General features: G+C 50.8%; 1 protein-coding gene across 1 annotated transcript; it reads left to right on the forward strand.

Moving 5' to 3' along the window:
- Positions 1–956: 956 nt before the first annotated feature.
- Positions 957–10,595, forward strand: EEF1G (eukaryotic translation elongation factor 1 gamma). Its single transcript, XM_010854022.1, has 10 exons — positions 957–1,063; positions 2,152–2,310; positions 2,990–3,053; positions 3,210–3,352; positions 3,863–4,006; positions 6,523–6,652; positions 7,059–7,272; positions 9,751–9,923; positions 10,011–10,135; positions 10,358–10,595. The coding sequence occupies exons 1-10, from the start codon at positions 1,052–1,054 to the stop codon at positions 10,514–10,516; spliced, it is 1,323 nt and encodes a 440-aa protein (XP_010852324.1). The 5' UTR covers positions 957–1,051; the 3' UTR covers positions 10,517–10,595.
- The last annotated feature ends 4,464 nt before the right edge of the window (positions 10,596–15,059 follow it).

Genomic DNA, 15,059 nt, shown 5'->3' on the forward strand with positions numbered 1-15,059 from the left:
ACTAGTTTCCTCTATTTCCACCTGGCGATGATACTCCTTCCCCACTAAGTGCTTAGTGCAGCCTCAGAGGTACCTTGTCTTGTCACCCTAAAACAGGTCTGTCTCCCAGGCTGTTTCCTTTCATGCCCAGGGCAAGTGATTGGCACCTGGACCCCCTCAGTACTGAGTTCTGGAAAGATGGAGTGCTGGGTGGGTGGCTTGAGCTGCACCTGGGAAGAACCGTTTCCTTCCTCATTTACATTACTACCCAGATTATGAATGGTGACGGGGCTTGAAATTTGGGTTCAGGGTTATATGTCCATTCTCTTCATATTGGGTAAAAAATGTTCAGATCTGAGCACAGGTAAAGGACAACCCCTCATTTGAACTGTCAGCCCCTCCAGGGTGACAGGACTTGGCTGTGTTCTTCCTCAGTCCCTCCTCTGTTGCGGGTCCCGGAAGAGTGCCTCTTCTCTTATTAACAGCATCTCTGAGCTGCAAAGTGGTTTAATGAAAAAAGCCTCACTTTTACGGAGGGTTTCAGACCTGGGCTTGGGTTAGATGTACAATCTCTCCTCTAGAAAGCTTGAACAAAAGGAGCGTGGGACTCCGTCATCTCCACGCAGTTGCCACCCCAATGATCGTCACACGACCAAGATGTGGGTCTGGCACGACCTCTACCAAATCACCATGGGGCAGGCGACCCGGAGGGAAACGCCTCTGGTGCCCCGCGAGATGCCGAGCTGGCAGCTCTGCCACGTAGCAGCAAGGGGCGGCTTTCCAGCCAGGACTCAGCGTCTCCGCGCGGTCTACCTCCACGTCCGGACTCGGATTGGTCATCCCCCAGTGCGCCGGCGCGAGTTTTTTCCGCGCTGGCCAGCAGGCCCCACCCACTTCTTTTTCCATTCAGCTGCTGCGGGATACCGAACTGTCGTGCGTAAGCCGTCTATGCCGTCCTCGCTTTCCGGCTGCTGTTTCTCCACGGCTCTCCCCTTCCCTCCTCCCTTCTCTCCCTGACGGCTTACTTTGCGGCAGCGCGGAGAGCCCCACCCCCTTTCTCTGCGGAATCACCATGGCGGCTGGGGTAAGTTTGCCGGCTCCGGCGATCCAGGTCATCCTATCCGACGCCATCCTCTGCCCGAGCGGGCTCAGCCGGCGTCAGAGGGGTTCTGCAGCTGAGTCGGGAACTGATCCGGGGTTTAGAGATCGTACTGTTCGAGAGTAGGGCCTCCAGGCCCCAGAGGGGAACTGAGGCTAGGGCTCTGGGAGGCCGAAGAGGTGAAAGGGTCTGGAGTAAAGGAGAAAACGGATGCCAGATTCTGGCAGTCTGGAGCTTGATAAAGCAGTTCGGGTTCATTGCCGCCTCGAGACGTGGGATCCGGGCAGGTTGGCAAAACTTTTGCGACCGTTTTGTGGGGCAACAGGAGGGACAGGGCGAAGAGGAGGGTCTTTATGGGCAGGTACGGCTGGCCACGGTTAAGGGTGGTCCGGCGGGGAGGTTTGGGAGCGAGAGGAGTCTCCGGACAGGGAAGTCAGGCCAATTGGACCTCTCTGGCCAGGTTAATAGAAGAGGAGAAGGCAACCCGGAGAACTCAGTGCGGGACAGGACCGAAGAGATGGAATGCGTGACAAGAAATGAAAGGGTTTTTAGGGAGACCGAGTTGATTTAAGATGCCATTCGGTTCCCGTGGCTATTTGGAGGGGGCTCCGAAATGTCTTGGTCGATGTGTGTGTCTTGGAAACAAGGGTAATACTTCTGAAGGGTGAGCGGCTCAGCAGTAGAGTAGTGAGGCACTCGGGAACCATGAATGAATGAACAAGGGCTCTGGGAAGGGAGGGCTGTGTATTTGTCGGCAGATGGAGTCTGAGGGACTTAGAAGTTCTGTATTTCTTGGAAATATATTTGAGGGGAAGAGAATGCTTCTAGAGACGTCCTTAGAGAAGGTCAAATCTGTCAACAAGCTTTATTTAGCAGTCGGTGTGTAGTTCTGTCCTCGGTATTTCAGGGGACTCTGGTTACACTTGACAGCAGCCACGGAAGAACTAACTTGGTTCACCAGAGGGAGTGAGGTGAAACGGATCGGGGTTACTCGGGGAAGTCATTCCCTGGAAACATTTAGGACTGGGACCCTTCTAGTCATTAATGTGTTATTCCCCATCTTTTCCCCACAGACCCTGTACACATATCCTGAAAACTGGAGGGCCTTCAAGGCCCTCATTGCCGCTCAGTACAGCGGGGCTCAGGTCCGCGTGCTCTCCGCACCACCCCACTTCCATTTTGGCCAAACCAACCGCACCCCCGAATTTCTCCGTAAATTTCCTGCTGGCAAGGTGAGTAGGGAAGTGGAAGAGGGGCCTTTGGTCCTGAGAACCCAAGGAAAACGGAGAAACCATCACTCTGAAAATGGCTTCCATCTTTAAACGGGATCTTTTCATGTTATTTTTTTTCCCTACACTTCAGAGACTTAAAAAAAAAAACTTTTTATTTTGAGATAATGGTGATTTATTTGTAGTAAAAAATAGTACAGAATTCTTCAGTGATTTCCTGTAAAAGACAAGCTTCGAGGCAGACTGAATGGATTTTGACTGATTTCAGTGCAAATGTCAATAGGTCAGATATCTGCTGTGAGTGAAATTCTTGCCCCAAGAGGCTTACGGAGGTAGATAAAAAACCATGCTAAGTCAAGTCCAGTGGAGTAGTACGTGGTAATGCTCTGGATAATATAGACAGCAGTAGAGGACTTGGTTTCTTGCCTTTTGCTTATTTGATTGAGGAATTATGTACAAATATCTAATAATATCTAAATTTGGGGGGTTTCTTATGTGAGTTCACATTGTAGGGGGTAGCAAGTTAGTCATGTAGTTTTGGTTCTTGAGTTTTAGATACTAAAGAGTTCGGTTAGCAAGGGATATTAGCCTTATATAAAAACTTCTATTCAAAACAGTTGCCTCCTGGACTTGACTAGTGAGAAACTGCTGTGTATTTTACTTTTGACTATTTTGTCACCAGGTTCCAGCCTTTGAGGGTGACGATGGATTCTGTGTGTTCGAGAGCAATGCCATTGCCTACTATGGTAATCTGCAGTGGCTGTGGGAGTGGGAGGATCTGGAGGTGGTGAGGCTTGGGGGAGGGTGGGGGAGCTGGAGTGGACAAAAAGAGGAATTTCCAGGCACCTGGACCGGTCTTGGCATAACCCCAGAGTTCTGACCTTCATGTTCTGCCTCTGCAGTGAGCAACGAGGAGCTGCGGGGAAGTACTCCCGAGGCAGCAGCACAGGTGGTGCAGTGGGTGAGCTTTGCTGATAGCGACATAGTGCCACCGGCCAGCACCTGGGTGTTCCCTACCTTGGGCATCATGCACCACAACAAGCAGGTGAGCCTTGGAGCTTGGGGGAGACCACAGGCTGGGGTGGCATCAGCTTCCTGAGCATCTGGGAGGAAGGAATAGGAAGGGCGATGCCAAGAACACCTAAATAGTTAAAACCTAATCTTTGGGATGTAAGCTGGGAGTGCTGGGGAGCGCTGGGCCGTTGATGGTAGCTGGACTCTTTGTCTAACAGACCCAGTGGAGGTGGGAGGTCTGAGTGGACAGACCAGAGATTTCTGCTGTAAAAAGATTGTATCAGATGGTAAGGGAGTATAGTTAGACCAGATGACCTCTAAGGTGACTTCTAAAATTCAAAGACGTATGACTATGATTAGTACAGTTTGCAATGAAGCCAGACTGCACCCTGAAGAAATTTAACATTGAGAGCTTCATTTGTGATACATTTGCAGCGAGCCAGGACTCAGTGGAATAGCTATTTTGGTTCTGTTATTGGGGGAGAAGGGCAGGGACAGGGCTTGCTACCCACTGCTGAGTCTGATCATTTTAAATCAATAGGCCACAGAGAATGCAAAGGAGGAGGTGAGGCGAATTCTGGGGCTGCTGGATGCTCACTTGAAGACGAGAACTTTTCTGGTGGGCGAACGCGTGACGCTGGCTGACATCACAGTTGTCTGCACCCTGTTGTGGCTTTACAAACAGGTGAAATTTATAAAGAATCTGGGTCGGGAGTGGGTAGGTGAGGGTTAGAAACAAAGTGACAAGTCTGCCAGGTTGCCTGTATTTTGCTGATGTGAGAGGGTCTGAGGTAACAGCTAGTCCTTTTTTTTAAGTATTTGTTTATTTATCTAGTTGTGCTACGTGTTAGCTGGGCATGCAGGATCTTTTTTTAATAGCTGTACTGGGTCTTCATTGCCTCCTGGGCTTTTCTCTAGCTGCGATGAGTGGGGGATCCTCTGCGTCATGGTGTGCAAGCCTCTCGTAGCAGCGACTTCTCTTGTTGTGGCACGCAGGCTCTAGGGTGTGGGCTTCAGTAGTTGTAGCTTCCAGGCTCTAGAATAGTTGTAGCACAAGGGTATAGTTGTTCCGTGGCATGTGGGATCTTCGTGGATCAGGGCTTGAACTCTTGTGTCCTGCATTGGCAGGTGGATTCTTTACCACTGAGCCACCAGGGCAGCCTCATCAGCTAGTCTTAATTGAGGACCGCTGTTACTGGGAAACCGGGCTTGCCTCTTGAGGGGCGTTGAGCCAAAAAACTACCAGGCCAGAGATCAGGATAAAGAAGGATTTATTATTATTGCTTGTAGCAGGTAAGGAAAACACCAAGCATCTATCCTAACAGCAAAATTGGAAGTTTCAAGCTAAGGTGAAGGAAATGGAAACCCCCAATATTCTTGCCTGGGAAATCCCATGGACAGAGGAACCTGATGGGCTATAGTCCATAGGGTCATAAGACTCAAATGTGACTGAGCATGCACGCACACGCATTCTCATGAAGGGGCCTGGGTGGCTAATGGTTTGAACCTTAGTTGAAGTCATGAGGGTCAGAAAGTGCCATGATCATTGCCCCTTTGGTTCCAGTTGATCCGGTAGTTGAGGGCTTTAGGCTAATCTTATCACTGAAACAAGATTGGGAGTCTTCACTACTGATATAATATCTTTGCTGTTGTTAATTTTCTTTCTGTAGTTTTTTGTTCCTGTGATCTTTTATTCCTTTGATGGTTGATGGTTTAATCGCTAAGTTGTATCTGACTTTTGTGACCCCAGGGACTGTAGCCCACCAGGCTCCTTTGTCCATGGGATTCTCCAGGCAAGAATACTGGAGAGGGTTGCCATTCCCTTCTCCAGGATATCTTCCCGACCCAGGGATTGAACCCTCGTCTCGTGTGGCTCCTGCATTGCAGGCGAATTCTTTACCATTTAAGCCACCAGGGAAGCCCTTAAGATCATTCATTACTATAACCTGTTCAAAGACAAGTATTATAGCCAGGTTCAGGTCACAGAATGGCTTAGGCCAAAAATGACTTCTGTTATGTCGAGAAAGTCATGCCTGGTTCTCTTTTAACGTGGACCCCCAACCCCATCTTCTTACATCGCAACTGCTTCCCCTCCTGAGAAGTTCGGTATTCTTCTGTCGCCCGTAATTTCCGTTTGGCAGCTGTTATGTGTAGTTTGTTCCCATGTTTCTAGGGCAGCCTGTTTGTGTTTAGTTGTGAAGACAGAGTTGGGGTTGGGGCTTCAGCATTAGGATCTTTGGAGGCAGAACTTGGAATAGTTCTTGGCTTCAGTACTCATTGGCTGTTGAGGGAGGTGGGTGTTGGAGGGGGCTGTGTGTGTGAATTCCATTAGTCTTTTTCTCCGCATGGAATCTGTAAAACTAAGGTAGTAATAATCACCATTGAGGTTACTGGTTTAAAGAAGATGGCACATTGCTGGTTCTAAACAGCAGTCCTTGAACCGATGCTGGTCCAGAAGAGTAATGTGATAACTGCAAAGAAACAAGCACCTACTCTTGTCAGAGCCTGTGCCAGGGCCTAACGGGGACCATCTTAGTGAGTCTTTGTATGTTGTGTGGGCGAGAGAAATGTAGCCCGCCAAGGACATGTAGCTTGAGAGTCGTGGGGCAGGATTTGAGAACCAGCCCTACAGAGGTGGTGGTGGCGTGGCCCTGATTGCATTGTTTTCCCTCTGATCTTGGTAAATGGAAACAACGGTAAATGAATTTTTCATGAAGCTGAGTTTAAGGACTGTCGTTCTGAAATAAAACATTTTTTTTTGCTGTCAAATATTTACTTTCTGAACGTTGATGATACGTGTATTTCTCACGTATCACGCAGTTCATGTAGGTAGTTTTTGTTATTTATTTGGCAGAGGGAGTTGGTAGCCCTCTGTTGGTCCCAGCCTTTTCAGTTTTACTGACGCGTGAAATTGTAGGTATGAAGTGGCTTTGTAAAAGGAGTAAGGGATGATTTCAGTATTCCTGCCAAGTCCATGCATAGTGAATGGACGGTGGGACCAGCATCCGTTAAACTGGATAGGGCTGCTAGAGAGAGACCAGTAAGGTAGGTGGGCATAGCCCTCCTGGGAAAGCTGGTGTCTGGGGGCTGAAAAGGAGCTGGAGCTTCAGTGTAGACAGAAGCATGGGGCTCTGGCTCTGGCTCAGACACATCAGGATGTTTCCTTCCACTGTCTTCATGTCCATTCTCGCATCCTGACAGGTTCTGGAGCCTTCTTTCCGCCAGGCCTTCCCTAATACCAACCGCTGGTTCCTCACCTGCATTAACCAGCCCCAGTTCCGGGCTGTCTTGGGAGAGGTGAAACTCTGTGAGAAAATGGCCCAGTTTGATGGTAAGTCTGAGGTCCGGGGACATACGGGCAGGATCAGGGGACTGGTTTGCTCAGTCTTAACCCCTTGATTTCCTGTCTGGGTTTTGGGTTATTGGACGCACAGAACATAGGGCATCGTGTGTAGTAGCTAATCTTGTGTGACACTCTTACACATTGTTAATTCTTACATACCCATATGCTGGCACTCTTTTGTGTTAACACGTAGAGTCCTGGTGTGCATGTATTAGTTGCTGAGGGTTGCAGTCTTGGTCAGGGATGTACAGTGAACTGGCGGCAGGCACTGTAGCATCTGGATCCCTTACTTGGCCCCCTAGCAGTTTTCCTCCCTTTACTATGCTTGTACCTGGTTTGGGAGGGATGTGGAAAGAGGCCAGACACTGACTTTTCTCCCTCTCTTTTGCACCAGCTAAAAAGTTTGCAGAGAGCCAGCCTAAAAAGGACACCCCACGGAAGGAGAAAGGTTCTCGAGAAGAGAAGCTGAAGCCCCAGGCGGAGCGGAAGGAGGGCAAAGAGGAGAAGAAGGCGGCTGCCCCCGCTCCTGAGGAGGAGCTGGATGAATGTGAGCAGGCGCTGGCTGCCGAGCCGAAGGCCAAGGATCCCTTTGCCCATCTGCCCAAGAGGTATGGATGTTGGAGGGCTTGGGATTTTAGGTTGTCCATACAAAATTGAGTTGCTTATCAACAACAGATGGGTAAATTTTCAAAAAGCAAGTTTCTAGTGCATCTGGTATATGAGAATATCAGAACTTCTTTCTAGCAAAGAAAGCAGACGGGCCCAGAATTCAGTGTGGAGGTGACTTGCTCGTGACTTGTTTGGTCTTGGGTGCACTTGTCGAGATTTGAGATGGCTGGGAACTGGTACATCGAGGGGTGCAGGAAGGGTGAAGATGCAGAGAGCGCCTGGCATCGGCTCTGCTGGGCTGGCTTTGCTGAGGCAGCAGACACCGCATCAGTAGCCTTTGATTGTCTTTTTGCTGCACCAGCCTGTATCAGAATTGCTCACTAAGAGAAAGAATGATGACTATGGCTATATAGTGCTTGTCTGGTTGTTTCCCAGACGAAGGGAGTGGATGAGTGTGTAGGGTTCTTGGAAGAAAGAGTACAGTAGAGGGGAGATTTTTAGAATCATATCTTTCTTCAGCCACTGCTCTAAGTCACCTTATTAACGAGTTTCAAGCAATATGAGAAATGTCTTTTCTGTAGTCACATGACTTAGTTCTCTTTTCTGTTTTTCTTGCCCACTCACTCTGCCTTTCCCAAAGCCATCTGTCTTGTCACTAGTTGGGCCTTTGGGATGCAGGATTGTTTGACCTCCCCATTTTGTAGTGCTTTGTATATGGGATGAAGGAGCACACACTGGTGGTGGGCATAAGAAGTATGTGTGGTTATAAGCGACAAGCATGGTACTGGATAGTTGCTGTAAGAAACCGTTGCTTTCCAATTTGGGGACCAACTTGGGCTGTAGCTGAGATATCTTCCTCCCAAGCATGAAGTGGTTCCATACAAGAGGTTCCTGACACAGCTGCTCTTTAAAGATGTGTTTCTGAACCGTTTAGCACAAGATCAGGTCAGGAGTGAGCAGCATTTTTGGTATGTGATAACCAACCCAAACTGTATATGCTGTTGTAACAGATAGCTGGAGACATTCACATATTTTGGGTCTGTACACTGGGCAGAAAATAAATCAGGCAGTAAACATTAATAAATCTTTATTGAACTGTGCATTCTTTGTTACTGTTTTGGCATGTCTGTTCATACCTGTTGGTGGCATTACCATGGTGCTCTCCTGAGCTGCCCAAATGCTTTACCCCAGGATTCTTAAAGGGGGTGTCTTCAAAGAGATAAGACTCAAATGAGTCCAGAGTTAACTTCAGTTATTTTAAGGCCTTTCAGCTAACTTGTTTCAGGAGCTGTTTAGAGCCTGTGTTCAGTTTAGGAGGAGAAATGGACACATGGTCATGAATAATAAAGTTCAGGAGGAAGTGAAAGAAAACTCCCCAGCTCCACTTTCTGAGGTGGTTGAGGCAGTAAAGCTCCTCAGATGAGGTCTCTGATGTGCATTTGGGAAGACCCTAGGACCTCTGGTTAAAAGACAGTTCTTGGCTACATTGTAACAGTGAGCAAGTCACACTACTTAACCGTATTTGTTTATAAAAGGAGGGACGGTAACAGTCTCTGACTCTAGAAGTTTGTTGACTTATTTATACTAATAATTGAACAAGTTAAACATTAAGTATAACGGTGTTTAAGAGATTTATGTCACATTCATGCAGTCGAAAATCATTTAGCCATTAAAACATTTGCAAGACATTCTCAGTAGCCAGGCAATGAACAAATTGTGTAAGGCACAGAGCTACATCTTTGGAACACCACCAGTGGGAAATACATTAAAATATTAAGGCATCACAAGTGATCTTCTTCAGTCAGCATCTGTTTTTATGATTGGAAAGGACAGAACAGAAGCCCTGCTCACCATGGTGGGAGACACCTCCTGTTCTGACGCGGGCATCCTTGGTGTCTGTCCCCTTGCTAGATTGCTTCAGAGACCACCTGGGGGGTTTTTAGCACCTGAACTTGTTTCTGGGCAGAGTAACTAAAGGACGCGGTTGTAGGATTTGGCATGGCGGCCCTTTGAAAACATTCATCTCTTACATTGCTGTCATATTATAGTGTGTGTAACCCGAAGAGGCCTGTGTGATGGGGGTGGGGGTGTGGGCAGCGACTTGGGTGAGTCAGGAACCAAGTGTGACTCATGGAGAGGAGCCCTGGGAGGGGCCAGACAGGAAAAAAGAGGAGTTCTCGCTGTGAGCCTCCACCAGGGGGCAGCAGCTCCCACATCTTTCTTGGGGCAGATGGCCCTGGGGCCCTCCTGGGCCCCACCCACCCCGGGCCTTGCATACCCTGGGCCTAGCTGCCCTGGCCCCCTCTCCTACCCCTCAGCTCTCCTCCCTTGAGGAGATATGCATCTGCCAGTCCAGTGACTTCCTGTAAAGCAGTATGTTGGAGTGAAACGCCCTTAGCTTCTTTCAGCCTGGCGACATCTGTTGCCTCAGTAGGACCTTCCCCACCTTGACTTCTTGCTTTATTCCCTCCGTGCAGTACCTTTGTGTTGGATGAATTTAAGCGCAAGTACTCCAACGAGGATACGCTCTCCGTGGCGCTGCCGTACTTTTGGGATCACTTTGATAAGGATGGCTGGTCCCTGTGGTACTCTGAGTATCGCTTCCCTGAAGAGCTCACCCAGACCTTCATGAGTTGCAACCTCATCACTGGTGAGAAGATGGCTCTGGGGGGAGGAAGGGAGGCCACAGTAGTGGGTGATGTGATTTCAAAGGCTGAATGTTCTTATTCCCCTTTAGGAATGTTCCAGCGATTGGACAAACTGAGGAAGAATGCCTTTGCCAGTGTCATTCTCTTTGGAACCAACAATAGCAGCTCCATTTCTGGGGTCTGGGTCTTTCGAGGCCAGGAGCTTGCTTTTCCGGTGAGGAAGGTGCAGGGAAGGTGGGGCAAGGATTTGGGAAATGCACTCATATTCCTGAGTCAGAGGGCGTCCTGGAGAGTTCAAGGAATGTGTCCATGAAAGAGCAGTCATGTTCACAGGCGTCCCGGGCTCTGATGATGGGTGTCTGAGCTGGAAGTAACAGGTATGGGACAGTGTCTGATAACCTGACCACATGCTTCTTACCTGACTTTTTCTCCCCAGCTGAGTCCAGATTGGCAGGTGGACTACGAGTCATACACATGGCGGAAACTGGATCCCGGCAGCGAGGAGACCCAGACGCTGGTTCGAGAATACTTCTGCTGGGAAGGGGCCTTCCAGCATGTGGGCAAAGCCTTCAATCAGGGCAAGATCTTCAAGTGAATACCTCTTGCCATCGCCCAGCTGCCTGCACCTGCCCTTCGGGGAGAATGGGGGTCATTAAAGGAAACTGAACACTGAACCCTTCCCTGTGCTGCCTCCTTTGTGGGTGATGGCTTCTTCAGAGGGGAGTAGATGTGTTGGAGCAGGGTTCTGTCTGTGCCTGCAGGACCTCCCTGCGCAGGAGAGAAGTCTTCAGAAGAGCAGAGAGGCCGCTCCTCAGTTTTTGTTCTACTGCGTTGCTTCTTCCATGATGACCATCTTCTAGCCTAGCTGGGAAAGATTGGATGTAGTTAGGAGGTGGTGACACGGGGCTTTGTAACTACCTAATTCCAGACCTTCCCCTGTGACGGGGGAGAGTACCTGCTGGTGGGGTGAGAGCGCAGCACGCACAGCCACTTAACATGACTCCCAGCAGCCATTCCCAAGGATCAGAGTTTTAACACTTCAGACCAACAAGACGAGACACAGACTCCTTGGAACAGATAACTGGCCTATGGGCCCAACTTGGCAGCGGATCGTCTCTGGGGTATCCCTACTTTCTCACAAGGAAGTGGGATTCCAAGATTTAAGTAACTTGCCTGTGATCACATGTCTTAGGTCGTGGAGGCAGAATTTTGAACCCAGTGGGTGTCCCTGGATCCTGTAGCATAAACACACCCTGCTGCTTCCTGGAATGTAGAGCAGTCATAAATGCCATTTAACAACCCTGCTCAGACCAGTGCTGGTTGGTTTTTTTTTTTTCCTTTGAGCTTAATTTTTATTACACCCTTTTCAGAGATAACTTGCCCTTCTCTGATGGTCTTTTCTGTCTTGTAAAAAGCCTTATGGATCTCCCTGTAAATTTAACAGCTCAGGTGAAGTTGGAAACCTGGTTTGGTTCACATTTTGAGGCATATGCAGAAAGTCTTGAGTCTGGTCTCCAGGTTATAGGTAACTGGTTATTTTTTCCATTCCTGTTAGTCCAGGCACAAAGAAGGGGATTCTTGGCTAGAGAGGGGAACACAGTGATCTCTCCTGGTACAGGTGGGTACCTGGTACAGGTGGGTATGGGCTGGTAGCTTTATAAGACCTTGACTGCAGTTGGGGTTCTGTGAATAAATGATTGGGAACGTTGTGATTTGGAATCCAGCTGGGTGGGGATGGGTTGATTCTTGCTCAGACTTTGCTCCCTGGTAGCTCTGTCTTGAGTTGGATCCAAACCTGCTACCTACCTGTCTTGCTTCTGAATATTCTGGGCTCCTCTAGGATAGGATCTAAGAGTGCTAGGTGCTGGCCAGGATGTGCCCTAGGCTGGTTGCTGGGGCCTCACAGAACCTGTCAGACCCCTCCCGGATTCCATTTCCCTCCACACCTCCTGCTCCTTGTCTTGTGTAGTCTTCCCTACCTTGCTGGGTACCCTTAATCTTCCCAGGACCTTGGAGACTGAGGCAGGAGAAATCGAGCCGGGCAGGTAGGTTTGAAGGGTTAGCCTGAGAGGCCCAGGGGAAGCCGCGGCGGTTCCGCGGGGTGGGCCGCAGCTCGAGCTGCGGCGGGCCTGGCAGCCCAAGTGGACAGCGGAGTTCTGGCGTGGGGGGCCTGGACCGCCTCCCAGCCTCCTTCGGAGACTGCAGGAAGAGTGACTCATCCACACGTCCTGCCTCCAGCGCCTCTAACTCGGGCGGTTTGGTGCCGGGAAGTACGGCCAGGTTGTCGGAGGCCAGGCCTGCGCTTGGGGGAGGGCCAGGACCCGCAAGCCAGAGGTGGGGTGGGAGGCCGAAGGGAGGGGGTTGTGGCCTCTAGAAGGCTTGCTGTTGGCCTCCCAGGGGGAGGCGGGGTGAGATGGGAGGGCCTCTACCCTGCAGGGGTGGGCTCGAAAGAGATGAACCGCAGGAGTTTCTAGCGGCAGATGTGGGGCGGGGTAAAGGGGAATACATCTGTAGCTAGTTCGGTCCCCACCCTGCCCCGGGGAGCCCTGAGTCACCTCACCACCGCAGGCTGGGGACTCGCGCCCTAAAGGATCCAGCTGGGCGCCCCCCTCCCTCGTCCTCCGCGCTGCTGGCTGCAGCCCCGCCCCTTTCTCCGCCCCTCCCAACGCGGGGCGTGGGCGCTCCCGGCCCGGCCCGGCCCGGCTCGCCACCAGCAGCCAGTGAGAGCTTGCGCGGTGGGGAGGTTTCCCGTGGCAGAGTCACTTTCGTGACGTGCAGGGGAGGCTCGCGCAGGAGCTGGCAAACCCCGCGCCCAGGGTGCGGCTCAGGCCGACAGGCGCTGGGGTCGCGAGGTGGAAAGGGATGAGGGCGCTGCGAGTGGGTCGAGAGCTGAGCACAGGGCAGGGTCTTGGAGAAAAGGGATGGGGGAAAGAGGAGGCTGTTTCATCCGCTTACTGGACAGATTCTCAGCGCCTCCAGAAAGAGAGGGTGAGAAACTGGAGAGGGGGCCAGGGCTCAAGAGGTGCCTTTGACTGCAGATAAAATCTTTACAGAGGCTAGAGTGTCAATGGGAGGCCGAGTCTTGGTTTAACTTGTAGATAAACCAGTAGATACTGGTCAAAGCAGCTATTTATTTTAGCTTTGTTGGTGCTTCTGCTTAAGTCACTTATTAAAAAGTCAAAAGCCTTTTAAGTTCTTCCAAGAAAGACCTAGATTATCTTTTCCTCATGTCCTGGTTGGAGCGGGAGCTGGACAGCTGCTGCTCACACTGGGTCGGACCCATCCCACCAGCTGCCCACATGCCCCAAGTGTGCCAGTTCCCCTTTTGAAGGGTGGGGGAAGGGTCTAGAATGTTGAAGAGAGAGGCATGAAGTGCTTTGAAGACTCCACCCAGTCATTTCTGAAACTGATACAGTGGTTTTCATGGCAACCTTTCATGGCATGTCCTCAGAATGCAAACTTTCCCTCCAAACATGAAATGGATTTTCCTGGGTGAGTGTGGCTTCCCTGATTCACCCATCAGCAGTACCTCTGGGACACTGTCACTTCCCCCACGTGATTTGATCGGTTCTGTGTATGTCAGAATGTCATTCTGGGGCATCCACTGTCTTTATTCTTTGCCTAATGCTATGGAGCTAAAATATTGGCGCTCCAGAAAGGTTAGAGAAACTATGCCACCTGCTCTTGTCTGTTTGCTCTAATCAGGCTGGCATGGCTCCCAGAGGAGGCTGTGTTTTACTCCAGTGGACTGACTGGGGTGTCCCAGTACCTCAGCACCCGAGGGATGGGTGGAGTGGTAGGTGATGGCGGTTGCTGGAGAGTAACCCTATATTCACTTGAATCTCTTGTAAGAGGGAGAATGTCTTGGGTAGTTAGGGCTGGGTCAATGGCAAAGGTATCCTTCGTGACCCTGGATCTCTAGATGTTCCTGGATTTTTTTCATTCTTGTAGCCCCCTCCCCTGCTGTAACCACCCCTTTTTGTTTTCCTAATTTCCTCGGGATTCCAAAGACAGCCTGTTGACCTTACTTTGTTTTATACAATGGGCAGGCTTTGCGCTGAGCCAGAGCTGGATGGTCATTCAGTGTTTGGGGCTATTTCTGATCAGATCTCCCGTGGAATGTGCCTCCCTCTACTTCCAGCTGCCCCCTCCCCTCCGCAGCAGGAACAGCTGTCATGTGAGGGCCTCTCCCGCTGGCTCAGCCCTTTTGCAATCATCTGGCTGGCTCTGCCAGGATGGGGGTGGATAGTGAGGATGGGCAGAGCCAAGGGGTAAGCGAGGGGACATGGCAGGGCAGGGGGGCCATTGGAGGGTAGGGAGGGCTATGGAGTGGAAGGCAGAAGGATTGTCAAGGCCAGGCAGGAGGAGTGGGAGCCAGGTCGGGGAGGTTAGGGCACTCATCAAAGGGACGCGGGGGCCCACACTGGAATTGGAAGCTTTCTAAGTTGTAAGGGAGAGTTGGTTATAGCGGGACCTTGGCTGGTCATTCTCCACGGAGATCTGCATTTCCCTGACTCACAGGGGAGCCACGGGGTGCCTTCCTGCCTGTCGGCCTCTGTGCGGGGACCTGAGTCACCGAGTTGCCTGGGGTGTTGGCTGCCCTACGGTGGCCTTGCCTGTGCCCGTGCCCCGCCCACTTCTACTGTTAGGACAGGGGTTAGCAAACACACCCCTTTTATCCCACTGTGTTCAATAGCAACTCTCCATCTCTTTGACTCAGTCTTACAGAATGTACCTCTGGGAGACCACAGCACGTAGTCCCTTTCTTTCACCTAAGAGGAAACTGGAGTCCAGAGAGGGAAGTGACTTATCAGGGGTGCATGCTTCTCTTTCCACAGTTCTTGCAGCCGCTCAACTGAGTCACTTTTGCTCCCAAAAAAAGAGCAGAAGGGTGCTTCTCCCAAAAGTGGTGGACAAAGCACACTTGGTTTTGGAAGCCAGGAAGAGGGTGGTATCAGCCCGAGAAGGACAGCCCCGACCTGAGTAAGGCTCGTGGAAGTGGAGCAGGTCCTAGGGCAGGGTCAGCCCTAGCGATCCAAGTCCCTGGGATGGCGGGCAGAGGGCACAGGGTGTAGCAGAGGCGGGACTTCGAGTGACAGGAACCTCAACTATGTGGTGACTCAGGCTCTGGGCAGCCT

The sequence above is a fragment of the Bison bison genome, unplaced genomic scaffold (genome assembly GCF_000754665.1).
Source record: "Bison bison bison isolate TAMUID 2011002044 unplaced genomic scaffold, Bison_UMD1.0 scf7180017864334, whole genome shotgun sequence".
NCBI lineage: Eukaryota > Metazoa > Chordata > Mammalia > Artiodactyla > Bovidae > Bison > Bison bison.